At 40.0% G+C, this 14,069-nt stretch overlaps 1 protein-coding gene across 9 annotated transcripts in view; it reads left to right on the forward strand.

Annotated features, from left to right (window-relative positions):
• The window catches only part of YAP1 (Yes1 associated transcriptional regulator), a 183,740-nt gene that overhangs the window by 108,118 nt on the left and 61,553 nt on the right, over positions 1 to 14,069 (forward strand). For 5 of the 9 annotated variants that reach the window (XM_089775744.1, XM_006110819.5, XM_006110820.5 and 2 more), the window contains one exon: positions 4,967 to 5,080. The exons of the other annotated variants lie outside the window; for them this stretch is intronic. In XM_089775744.1, coding sequence (XP_089631870.1) covers positions 4,967 to 5,080 — 114 coding nt within the window. The remainder of the gene's footprint in view (positions 1 to 4,966; positions 5,081 to 14,069) is intronic. 9 annotated transcript variants of the gene reach the window in all.

Below are 14,069 nucleotides of genomic sequence, written 5' to 3' on the forward strand. Positions count from 1 at the left end.
TTGTGTTTAGTAAAAGTGTGTTGTGAGCGAGTTGAATTCTAGGACTGCATTCATTGTATGTTGATGTTAGTACTTATTTTAATGTTTTAAAACATATTTTTTTAACTAAAGCGTTCATATTTTATGGTTCTGCTACATTTTGGTAATTTGATAATTACTGCTTTCCTAAATGTCTGACTCTAGAGTGTGGGAAATGAAAGGATGAAATGGGCGCTCTTAAGTATCCTCCTTTGGAAGAGTCAGGGCAAATATGGCACATAGGTCAATAGGGCTTGAAGTTTTTTGTTTACTACCATAATATAAATATTTACTATTGCTATTAGTAGTAATGATCTGAGAAGTTTTCTTAAGATTCCTAATTTGAGTAATTATTCTCTGGAGTTGGTATGTAAGGGTAAAAAGTTAAAATGTATTGATGTCTTGATGCCAGAATTTGGAATTTGCTTGCATGAATATTGTATGGTCAGTGAAATGTGATCAAACACTTCTTGTTCCAGTGATGTTAATATGCTTCAAAAGAGGGTTAGGTAGATGGCTACACTCTTCCTGGTTTGAGTTTGCTCCAAGTAACCTGCATAAATGTCTTGAACCATACTGTTGGGAAGGGATGTTGCAGTATTATAGACAAAATATGCTATTTAATCTTCTGTGTCAAATTAGACTTAATGAAGTAATTGAAAATTCCACAGCTCATCAAAAATGGAAATAACTTGCTTTTGTATGTGGTCTGTTTACTTGGAAAGAGTGGTCTTTCCACTCTTGTTTTTGTTTTTGGACTCTGCTGCTGTACCACTGGTTTGAGAGTTCTACAGGTAAAACTGCATAGCCTTGGCTTGTCTCTTATTAAAATGATAAAAGATGCTCAGGTACCTTACTAAGAGAGAAAGATACATTTCAAAATTTAAAAAAAAATCTCCCATGTCTGTTTCCTGTACCATCATAGCTGATAGAATTGTGGTGTGGAAGATTTTATACAAAGGAAGTGTACAAGTAACATAACTGTATCCCTTTGACCCATTAATTTTATCCATCAGGCTGTTCAATATACTCTCTTCAGCCCGCCTGGAGAGACATTACAAATTTAACTTGGTAGTAGATTTTTATTTTTTAATGCTGCCTATTGATTCCATCAGTGTCTGCCTTCTATTTCCCCTTTCTCCATCAAGGAATTCATTTTCATTAAGTAGTATTTGGTAGAAATCCTCATATATTAAAGCTAGCCATTTTAAGTGAACTTTATATTTGGTCAGAGTTTCGCAAGAAAACAGCCTTCTGAGAGAGGCAGACAAAAGCAAATGCACTGTTCACAGCTCAGTTCATATACCCTTAGTGGGTATATAGCAGCAAATTAACCAAGGCCCTGTGGAGGATGTAAATTTCAGCTATCTTATCTTGAGGGTTCCTGCTCATTTTTAGTTTCAAATTTACCTCTTCTGCCATACAGCTTATGATATTTTGTACACTACTTTTGTAAACATTTGTAACTTAAGAAAATGTGTAAAAGATAATCATACATTGGGCTTCATTTATTTAGTGGTATGTCCTTTTGGGAACTTGTAATGAAATTTAGCTATGGCAGGTTTAGTGAAAGTCTTATGATTGAAAATTGAGGTTTGAAAAGTAGTGGCGGAGAGGGAAGAAAGGTTCCTGCAATATGTTTTGGTTTTTCTTATGTAACAATAAAGACGAAAGTTGTACAAAATTATTCCTTCCATGTACATCTTTTTAGACTCTGTTTCCCATGTAGTGTTGGACATCTTGGTAGACTTGAATGGTTTGATCTTACAAAGCACCTACAAGTTCTTGCTTGATAGGATCAAATAGTTGGCTGGCTGATGATTATAGAAAGTTATAAAAAAAGAAGCTATTCTGCTGTCATACTTGTGAATTGCTCAGAAATTAATATTTAAAAATAAACCTTCAAGGTATTTCCTAATTGTTAACAAGTGGGTAGGTGTGAGTATGTATATATTTACCTTCTATGTGCTGCATATCCCCTTATTAGAAATACCTTGTTCCTTTTCTATCCTATCTCCATCTCTATTTAAATATTAGACATTATAAGATTTGCTCACTGTACATTAATGAAACTTCTTTGATATACATTCTGTCCCTTTTCTCATTTGGCCACTACATTTTCCGTGTTGAATTTTTACAAAACCTCGGTGCTTCATGGCAGGAACAGAATCTTTAAAAAAAATATTTAGAAATACCATGTATGCACACAGAGTTATAACATGATATATTTAGTTACTCATTTTATCTGTATGTTCTGTAAAGGATATCTTGGGTTTTAAATTAGAATCCAGATTTTTTGAGAATTTTGTCCAGATAATGCCAGAGTTAGCAAAGATGAATAGAACAAGGAAGAGGTTCATTTCTATTGTGGCAGGATGTTATTGCATAGGTCTTTGTGATTAAACCATTTATATCGGATAAAGCAGTAATGGAAATTGCCAATAGCTAAATCTGAGAAGAAATAAAGGTGAGGCCTCCATGGTACGGCACCCTCAGGACCTGAGTAGTACCAAACAACAGCGTTTGCCAGACCAGGGGAGGTGGAGGCTCTCCTTCCGGCTATTGGCCCTGTTCCCCGCCACAGGCCCACTGCTCCCCAGCTCTACCAGAGCTGTGCTTCTTGCATAGGGCAAGGGCTATGTTCCCCAGCAGGCTGACCCTGGCTGGGGCTGCACACTCGCCACTTGTCTAGGCCGCATTCCCAGTCTGGGCTGTGCTCCTGGATACCAGCTTCACTGCCTCAGGCCTGGGCAGGGCTATGCTCCTGACATGGGTGTGTCCACATCTAAAAACAATTTGTTTTGTTTGTACTTCCACCAGTAACTCATGAGGAAGACTGGGTAGTTTTCTATTAATTACATAATTACTTGATTTACACATTTTATGTGTATGTTTATAGTTACTTCTGAAGTCAGAAAGTGTGATTAGAGGAGGTTTTTTTCTGAAAGGAGACTGTCCTGGAGCCATAGTTTTAGTATTGGAGCAGTTCACCTTCCTGTCCAGAAAAGTAAGTGTGTTCATATCCATGGACCATATTTGTGGATCACAGATGGATAGGGATCTACATTTTATATCTAAAGCCCTGCAAATCTGTAGATATCTATGTGGGATTCTACAAAGAAAGAGGTGCAGATCAGTCATTTGGCTCCAGAATGGATGAGCTTTGATGAAACAAAAGTTAATCTGGTTTTCCACAACTGTGTAACGTTCAATAGTAACAGGAGTCTAAAACAAAATGACAGAGAAGGGTCATTCCAGTGTTAAAACTGATAAAATAGGTACTGTTTTTGTCATTTCACCTACTTGCATGGTAAGTTTAAAGTGATTGTGTGTACATACCAGTCAGTTCTGTGCTATGTAGCACTTCTTAAAAACTTAACCAAACACTTACCAACCAACCCCTGTAGATTGTTCTTATTGGCATTTTGTGGAGTGTTAGACTGAAGAGAAGGGGGAAAAGAGGTTGAGTACGGAAGATAATTTTATTTTTCTTAACATTTATGGCACAGGCACCAAGAACTTTATAGAGGCCACTTTTTATTGTTTAAGTCCAAATAAATAAAAATGGTATTTTCAAGTGTCTAAATCACTTATACACTTCCAAAAAGTCCTACCCTACATTAAATAAATTGGTCCCAATATGTGGCAGATACTTTACAAGGTCAGAAGAGGACATAATCCCACCTCAAAGAGATTTAACAAACGAAAATAGAGATGATGGTGGGGTTGGGGGGAAGATATGGTAAACTACAGGTGAGAACTAGTAGGCTGTGTCTAGACTAGCATGATTTTGCTCAAATACTCCATTAAAAGTATTTGTGCAAGAGAGCGTCTATACTGGCACGTGCCTTTGTGCAAAAGATTTGCTTTTGCGCAAAAGCATCCGTGCCAGTGTAGACACTCTCTTGCGCAAGAAATTTACTTGGCTGTCTACGCTGGCCAAGAATACTTGCGCAAGAGGGCTTATCCCTGAGCGGGAGTGTCAGAGTATTTGCGCAAGAATCACTGATTTCATACAGTAGAACATCAGCGTACTTGCGCAAATACTCGCGGCCAGTGTAGACAGGCGGCAAGATTTTGCGCAAAATCTTGCCAGTCTAGACGCACCCGTAGTGTTCAGGAGCAGCATTCTAGTGGCAGCTCTCCACCCCATACCTGCATTTGGTAGCAGAAGGGTCAGAAAAGATGCTCAGGTTTCCTCATTCAGACATAGCCTGTGGGTTCTGGTACAAGGGTGATCTTCAGAAAACATGCAGAGGCCTACCTTCTGAGAGTGGAGCATAACATGACTTTTTCATCTCCTTCAGCTTCTGCTCTTTTGTGTTTCTTATTTATTTGTTCCTCCTCCATTTTCTCATCACTCTTTCTCTCCCTTCCTCCCTGCACGACCATGCCTTGTATCTGCTGCATCCCATAACACTTTTGCAGTGGAAGGGGGTGATTCCAGTACATTTTGCTCAGCAGCTTATGCTGGAGGAGCAGCAAAATAGAACTTCAGAAGAATCATGTTGGTTTTATGCTGCTGCTCGGCTATACTTACCAGACAGACATTGGAGGGAGAGAACAATTCAGGTGCTTATACAGGTTTCATTCTGGCAGGCTTGATTTATTGCTGGTTTTGTATTCTAAAATTCCTTTACCATGAATAGACCCTAGCAAAGGAATAGGTAGCAAAACATACTAAAAGACATAAGTTATAAAATCAAACTCTAGATCTTTAATAAAATGGCAGAAATGCTTTATAATCTTATTTGTATAATTTCCTCATGACTCCCTTCTCTGCCCTCCTCCCAGGACTGTTAGACATGAGCTTGAAACTATTTGTTTCATGTACTGGTTTACATGTAAAATGTTGGGATTTTTTTTATTTATTTATTTTTTATTTAGAGCTATTTTTGAGCTGGAGCAAACAAGAGCCTACTATGAATTCCTTCCTTCTATATTGCAGGCCCACTCCCTGATGGATGGGAACAAGCCATGACCCAGGATGGAGAAATTTACTACATAAACCATAAGAACAAGACCACATCTTGGCTAGACCCAAGGCTTGACCCACGCTTTGGTAAAAGTTCATCTCACTTAAATTTTTTTATTCAATTTAGGTTCCGTTCACATTAGACATTTTCATTTTGCAGTCACACAATAAGATACTTTAATTTGAATCACATACACCCTAATTACATACTTCGTTTTTTAAAGTATTAATTCCTATTATCTTTGATGCCAGGGTTCAGGACTTCACCAGTTGCCTCATAAGGCTCCCAACTTTTGTGGCGTTCAGGAATTACTTGACCTGAATAAAGCATTTGATCCAGGCTCTCTTTCCCTCCTCTGCCCCTCAATTGCAAATCTCTACTAGGTAAAATGATGCTTCCAAAAGAAATATTTACCTTTCTTTATTATATCAGCAGCTCATTAGCTAATAATAATAATTATACTGTCAAAATCAATTTGAATCACACACCAGCTTATAATTCCAGCTTGCTACAGTGATGATCATGAGAGAGCTTTGTTTTTAAACAGTATTGAGAGGGGAAAAAATGATAGTATTGCCTGTATCTAAATCTCTTATTTGAGACATGGAAAGTACTCATTAGTTACTAGATTAGTGAAAATAGGATTATTAATCTTTTTAAAATAGAGGAACTAATTCTTCACTTCATTGTTATTGTTAATTTTCAGACCTACAATAAGAGAATGTTACAAACTTGGTAATGATGCAGTGGTTTTCAACTTTTTTAGGCTGCGTATCGCTTTCCAAATAATGAAGTATCACATGCTGAGATAGGGTCAGAATATACCTATGAAAACCGGAGGAAGGAGGAGTTTGTAAGGGAAAACATAATGTGGTGTCTGCCATTAGAGGATTTTTCTACTGTACCTTTGATGAGAGCTCACGTACCACAATTTGAAAACGGCTACAATAATTGAATATAGCTACAGAGTACAGCGGATTGTGGAGATCACATATATATTGAGATGTATCAAGCAAATAGTCATTGATCTGTATGGAATTTTAATAATTTTCTCAGGTCATGTTTTAACATTAAGATACTTCTGGTATTTTGTTTTAATAGTTACATCAGCTTTTCCTTGACTTTTTATCCAGATAATCCACTATTTTCAATTCCTTGGAGTGGATTTGTGAGATGATTTTTTCAAAGGTATGGAAAAACCTGTATAAAAGATAGAACAAATCATTGTGCCTTTCAAGCTTTAGTCTTGGACTCAGTGCAACTAAATGAAAACAGTGTGCAGATCACTGAGTAGGTCAGGCTGAGGGGGTACAAAGCCTTTGAAGCTTTACGGGGGTTGACCCAACAACAACTGTGGGCCCCTATTGGGAAAGTCATTAACTCTATGAATGCCATATAAACACTCTCATGGAAAACTCAAACTCAGCACTTCCATTTTATTTTAAAATGTCTACTATACATTTCAGCTTTTTTTTTCCAGCCGTGTAGTCCTGGATGTATAAATCTAAGCATCTGTCTGTTCTTATGAAAACCACAGCATTGTCACAATTTTTATAGGCTGTAAACTGGTTGAACCACTGTGCAACTTAAGGCAAAGGTGGGGCATATATGAGAGGCTTTCATCTTTGACAGATATTCTTATTGTCCTTAATACTAGCCTTCTGAGTTGCAGTCCTGTGTGAGTGTTGCAAAAGCAGCATGTTAGTCATTTGAACGTCAGAATCTATTTAATACATGAATATGGCTGTGTTTGTTTGAAGCAGGAAGTAAAGTCATTAAAAAATAGTGTTGTCTTTTTACAGTGTAAAGAGTGATGCCAATTATGTTTACTTAAGTAATCACAGAGGAAATGTATTTTGCTCTTCTCTCATGTCCTGTGTTACAGTTTTGAACTATTAAGAGTTTGGGTTTGCCAACTAGAATTAAGGGGGGAGGGAAGTTTTTAGGTAAAATGCATCTAATTTCTGAGCCCTAATTTCGATTCCTGTAAGCAGGACTGTCTCCATAGAAAGGTGGAAACTACTTGTCTTGAGCATATTGAAGTTACATACAACATTAAGGCTGTGGCAGTTAAACTGAAAGGGGATAGAAATGTCCAAAAGATTGCATAAGGGTTTCTTACTGCTGTTTCCCCTTTTGGGCCCACTGTGTATGTGTATCCCAGACAGGATTGAGTAAATGCCAAGGCTTTTTATTTTGTGGTTGGACTTTTAATCTGTTCCAGATCTTTTCAGTCAAAGAGCTCAAGTGAAACTGAAGGGGGCAGGAAAGGGGGGAGGGGAAAAAACCATGTGAGCTCTTCTGGTCTGGAGTGATGGCAAATAGAGACAGGCTGCTAGCTGCTGTTGAGCTTGAAGGAGTTTTCCTTGAAATGTGAAGTTGTATACATTCTAGTGCGGTTTGCGTTTTTATCATTTGTGCCAAGAAAGTATAAAATCTTATTCTTGTTCCTCTTTCTGATATGACCGTCTCCAGGCCACTCCAGCAGAGCACCCGCTATAGTTTTGTGAGGCAAGCTAGGTGAAGTAATGCCTTTTAATGGACAACTTCAACTGATGAAAGAGACAAGCTTTTGAGCTTACACAGAGCTCTTCCTCGGGTCATATTTTTGGTGACGGAGTTAATTTAGTGTGTGCCTGGTGTTTATTTTACTTTCTCATGTGCAGATCTTCAGTAAATATGTGCTGATTTGATTTCTCAGGTGTGATTAATTAAAGTTTACCTAGAATCATAGGGCTGGAAAGGACCCCAGAAGGTCATCAATTCCAGCCCCCTGCCCAAAGCAGGACCAATCCCAACTAAATCAACCCAGCCAGGGCTTTGTCAAGCCAAGACTTAAAAACCTCTAGGGATGGAGATTCCACCACTTCCCTAGGTAACCCATTCCAGTGCTTCATCACCCTCCTAGTGAAATAGTTTTTCCTAATATCCAACATAGACCTCCTCCACTGTAACTTGAGACCATTGCTCTTTGTTCTGCCTTCTGTCACTTCTGAGAACAGCCTCTCTGCATCCTCTTTGGAACCTCCCTTCAGAAAGTTGAAGGCTGCTATCAAATCCCCCCTCACTCTTCTGCAGACTAAATAAGCCTAAATCCCTCAGCCTCTCCTCATAGGCCATGTGCTCCAGCCCCCTAATCATTTTGGTTGCCCTCTGCTGGACCCTCTCCAATGCATCCACATCCTTTCTATAGAAGGGAGCCCAGAACTGGATGCAATACGCCAGATGTGGCCTAACCAGAACCGAATAAAGAGGAATAATCATTTCCCTAGATCTACTGGCAATGTTCCTCCTAATGCAACGTAATATTCCATTTGCCTTCTTAGCTACAAGGGCCCGTGTTGACTCATATCCAGCTTCTCATCCATTGTAATCCCTAAGTCCTTTTCTGCCGAACTAATCATAGAATCATAGGACTGGAAGGGACCTCGAGAGGTCATCGAGTCCAGCCCCCCGCCCTCAAGGCAGGACCAAGCTCCGTCTACACCATCCCTGACAGATGTCTATCTAACCTGTTCTTAAATATCTCCAGAGAGGGAGATTCCACCACCTCCCTTGGCAATTTATTCCAATATTTGACCACCCTGACAGCTAGGAATTTTTTCCTAATGTCCAATCTAAACCTCCCCTGCTGCACTTTAAGCCCATTACTCCTTGTCCTGTCCTCAGAAACCAAGGGGAACAAATTTTCTCCTTCCTCCTTGTGACACCCTTTTAGATATTTGAAAACCGCTATCATGTCCCCCCTTAATCTTCTTTTTTCCAAACTAAACAAGCCCAGTTCATGAAGCCTGGATTCATAGGTCATGTTCTCTAAACCTTTAATCATTCTTGTCGCTCTTCTCTGTACCCTTTCCAATTTCTCCACATCTTTCTTGAAATGTGGCGCCCAGAACTGGACACAGTACTCCAGCTGAGGCCTAACTAGTGCAGAGTAGAGCGGCAGAATAACTTCACGAGTTTTGCTTACAACACACCTGTTGATACAACCTAGAATCATATTTGCTTTTTTTGCAACAGCATCACACTGTTGACTCATATTCAACTTGTGGTCCACTATGACCCCTAGATCCCTTTCCGCCATGCTCCTTCCTAGACCGTCGCTTCCCATCTTGTATGTATGGAACTGATTGTTCCTTCCTAAGTGGAGCACTTTGCATTTCTCTTTATTAAACTTCATCCTGTTTACCTCTGACCATTTCTCTAACTTGCTAAGGTCATTTTGAATTATGTCCCTATCCTCCAAAGAAGTTGCAACCCCACCCAGTTTGGTATCATCTGCAAACTTAATAAGCGTACTCTCTATCCCAATATCTACATCATTGATGAAGATATTGAACAGTACGGGTCACAAAACAGACCCTTGCGGAACTCCACTTGTTATCCCTTTCCAGCAGAATTTAGCACCGTTAACAACAACTCTCTGACTACGGTTATCCAGCCAATTATGCACCCACCTTATCGTGGCCCTATCTAAGTTATATTTGCCTAGTTTATCAATAAGAATATCATGTGAGACCGTATCAAATGCCTTACTAAAGTCTAGGTATATGACATCCACCGCTTCTCCCTTATCCACAAGGCTCGTTATCCTATCAAAGAAAGCTATCAGATTAGTTTGGCATGACTTGTTCTTCACAAACCCATGCTGGCTATTCCCTATCACTTTATTACCTTCCAAGTGTTTGCATATGATTTCCTTAATTACCTGCTCCATTATCTTCCCTGGGACAGACGTTAAACTGACCGGTCTGTAGTTTCCTGGGTTGTTCTTATTCCCCTTTTTATAGATGGGCACAATATTTGCCCTTTTCCAGTCTTCTGGAATCTCCCCTGTCTGCCATGATTTTTCAAAGATCATAGCTAAAGGCTCAGATACCTCCTCTATCAGCTCCTTGAGTATCCTGGGATGCATTTCATCAGGACCTGGTGACTTGCTGACATCTAACTTTCCTAAGTGATTTTTAACTTGTTCTTTGTGTATCCTATCTTCTAAACTTACCCTCTCTCTGCTTGTATTCACTACGTTAGGCACACCTCCAGACTTCTCGGTGAAGACCGAAACAAAGAAGTCATTGAGCATCTCTGCCATTTCCAAGTTTCCTGTTACTGCTTCTCCCTCCTCACTAAGCAGTGGGCCTACCCTGTCCTTGGTCTTCCTCTTGCTTTTAATGTATTTATAAAAGGTCTTCTTGTTTCCCTTTATGCCTGTAGCTAGTTTGATCTCATTTTGTGCCTTTGCCTTTCTAATCTTGCCCCTGCATTCTCGTGTTGCTTGCCTATATTCATCCTTTGTTAGTTGTCCTAGTTTCCATTTTTTATATGACTCCTTTTTTATTTTGAGATCATGCAAGATCTCCTTGTTAAGCCAAGCTGGTCTTTTGCCATATTTTCTATCTTTCCTACACAGCGGAAATGTTTGCTTTTGGGCCCTTAACAGCGTCCCTTTGAAATACTTCCAACTCTCCTCAGTTGTTTTTCCCTTCAGTCTTGCTTCCCATGGGACCTTACCTACAAGTTCTCTGAGCTTATCAAAATCTGCCTTCCTGAAATCCATTACCTCAATTGTGCTGGTCTCCCTTCTACCTTTCCTTAAGATCATGAACTCTATTATTTCATGATCACTGTCCCCCATACTGTCTTCCACTTTCAAGTTCTCAACTAGTTCCTCCCTATTTGTTAAAACCAAATCCAGAACAGCTTCTCCTCTGGTAGCTTTTTCAACCTTCTGAAACAGAAAGTTGTCTCCAATGCAGTCCAGAAACTTATTGGATAGCCTCTGCCCCGCTGTGTTAGTTTCCCAACATATGTCTGGATAGTTGAAGTCCCCCATCACCACCAAATCTTGGGCTTTGGATAGTTTTGTTAATTGTTTAAAAAAGGCCTCATCCACCTCTTCCACCTGGCTAGGTGGCCTGTAGTAGACTCCTAGCATGATATCACCCTCATTTTTTACCCCTTTTAGCTTAGCCATTCGGTCCCCAGCCTGTAACAATGCTTGGGATTCTTCCATCCTAAGTACAGGACTCTACACTTGTCCTTGTTAAACCTCATCAGATTTCGTTTGGCCCAATCCTCTAATCTGATCTTCTCCAGGTCACTCTAGCAGAGTACCTACTATAGTTTTGTGAGGCAAGCACTCACTCTGGACCCTATCCCTGCCCTCCAACATATCTACCTCTCCCCCTAGCTTAGTGTCGTCCGCAAACTTGCTGAGGGTGCAATCCATCCCCACATCCAGGTCATTAATAAAGATGTTGAAAAAAAACGGCCCTAGAACTGAACTTCGGGGCACTCCGCTAGAAACTGACTGCCATTAATCAAGTGACATCAAGCCATTAATCGCTACCTGGTGGGCCCAACAGTCTGTCCATCTTTCTGTCCATCTTACATTCCATTTATCCAATCCATATTCCCTTAACTTGCTGGAAAGAATACTGTGGGAGACCATCTCAAAAGCTTTGCTAAAGTCAAGGGATATCACATCCACCAACTTTCCCATATCCACATAGCCAGTTTTCTCATCATAGAAGCTAATCAGATTCGTCATGCATGACTTGCCCTTAGTGAATCCATGTTGACTATTCCTGATCACTTCCCCTCTTTCAAGCTTCAAAATGGATTCCTTGAGGATCCCCTCCATGATTTTTCCAGGTACTGAGGTAAGGCTGACTGGTCTCTAGTTCCCTGGATTGTCCTCCTTCCCTTTTTTAAAGATGGGCACTACATTTGCCTTTTTCCAATCATCCAGGGTCTGTCCCAATCTCCATGGCTACGTCTAGACTACATCCCTTTTTCGTAAAAGGGATGTAAATTAGACATATCGCAATTGCTAATGAAGTGGGGATTTAAATCTTCCCCACTTCATTAGCATAAAAATGGCTGTCGCTTTTTTTTTTTTTTTGGCACGGAGCTTTGCCGGGAAAAAAAATGAGTCTAGATGCTAATCTTACGGAAAATAAAGCCTTTTCCGAAAGATCCCTTATCCCTCTATGAAATAAGGGATAAGGGATCTTTTGGAAAACCCTTATTTCATAGAGGGATAAAGGATCTTTTGGAAAAGGCTTTATTTTAAATCCCCGCTTCATTAGCAATTGCGATACGTCTAATTTATATCCCTTTTACGACAAAGGGTTGTAGTCTAGACATAGCCCATAAGTTTTCAAAGAGAATAGCTGAAGCATCTGCAGTGACATTTTCCAACACCCTCAGTACTCTGATGCATTAAATCCGGACCCATGGATCTGTGTATGTCTAGCTTTTCTAAATCATTCTTAACCTGTTCTTTCTCCACCCATGGCTGCCTACATCCTTACCATACTGCATTGCCTAGTGCAGTAGGCCCCCCACACCCTCTCTGATCACTCTCTTATGCTAACATGCATGTAGAAACCTTTCCTGTTACCCTTCACATCCCTTGCTAGCTGTAATTCCATTTGCGCTTTTGTCTTCCTGATAACTCCCTTGCATTCCTAAGCAATATATTTATACTCCTCCCTAGTCATCTGTCCAAGTTTCCATTTCTTGTAAGCTTCCTTTTTGTGTTTAAGCTCACCAAGGATTTCCCCGGTAAGCCAATCTGGTGGCCTACCGTATTTGCTTTTCTTGCTGCGCATTGGGATGGTTTCTTCCTGTGCCTTTAATAAGGCTTCTTTAAAATACTGCCAGCTCTCCTGGACTCCTTTCCTCTTCCTGTTAGCATCCCAGGGGATACTGCCCATCAGTTCTCTAGTACCCAGGTACCCACCAGTACCTAGCAGTGATTAGTAGGAGTTGAACATTGGTCTGAGGACTGCCATGCCCTTTTTATTCATTCTTTTTCCTAAGAGCTTGTTTTCCATTGACGTTTCAAATGTTAATATTAAACAAAACTCTCTAGGGGTGTGTCTAAACTACACCCCTCTGTCGGCAGAGGTTTGTAAATTAGACACATTGAAAGTGCAAATGAAGCTGGGATTTCAATATCCTGTGCTTCATTTGCATAATGGCGACTGTCGCTTTTTTTTGAAATGGGGCTTTTCGAAAAAAAAAACCCCAGCAGTTTAGACAGGGCATTTTCGACAGAAATGCCTTGTTTTGAAAGATCCTGTACTCTTCTGTCTTCACAGTTGTCCTCGAATGATTCTCCTGTTGGCTCAATGAGAAAAATATAAGATCTGCGAGATAAGAATAGTTTAGTTTCCTGATATTAGTCTTGTGTAGGTGGAGAGCAAATCACGTAAGTATGTTGAGTTGACTGAGTGGGGCAGATCTGGTTTCCAATACACTTAGAGCTTGGAAAGCCCACAAAGGAGTTTTGTATTCATCCAGCTGCAGTGCTACAAGTTTCCAGGAAACACCTTAAGCATCCTTCCCTGGTCTCCTTTGCAATATTTTTGGTAGGCTTTTATGAGTCACTATAATTATATCTTATGAGTTAAATGAGGAGAATGGAAGCCTGGGAGGAGAAAATATTTTAGGTTTTGTTCACCATCAGGGAAGTTAAATTGGGGTGATAGTATTATTCTTTATGAGCCCACTATAATATTTTTTTCACTTGGGAACCTGGTCTCTGGCAGTGGTGGCAGTGTGGGATGATTTTGGTTGTAGATGTTAGAATGTAAAGATGCTTTGCTTTTTTGAGCATACTAATCTGTTCATATCAAAGTCAGACATTGAACTTGTGGGAAAAAAATTAAAACCTATCAGAAATTATCCATTAGCTTCTTGGCCTGTCTAAGCTATCCTGGATCTCTTATGGTTCAGAGGTCCTGATAGCAGTTTCTGTCCTTGTTGCCTCACTCCAGTTAGTTTCATGTAAGAGTCTCTATTGCCATCCAGAATAAAGCCCTACAATCTGACCCCTGTTCAGTGGGACCTGACAACATGCATTTGGTTGTTTTCTGATCCAATCCTGATATGCTCAAGCTTAGGTTAGGTCAGTCGCCTCCGATCTTCTGCTCGTGGGTATGGTGTGGTGATAGTGTGTGCTCTGCTCCAATTGGCCATGGCTGTCATGCTGAAGAGTGAATATGGCAATGAATACAAGGAATAGGATGGAAAATGGTACAGAAAAACTCTATCCTATTAAATATT

This window comes from Pelodiscus sinensis, chromosome 1, assembly GCF_052426305.1.
Source record: "Pelodiscus sinensis isolate ZL-2025 chromosome 1, ASM5242630v1, whole genome shotgun sequence".
Classification (NCBI taxonomy): Eukaryota; Metazoa; Chordata; order Testudines; family Trionychidae; genus Pelodiscus; species Pelodiscus sinensis.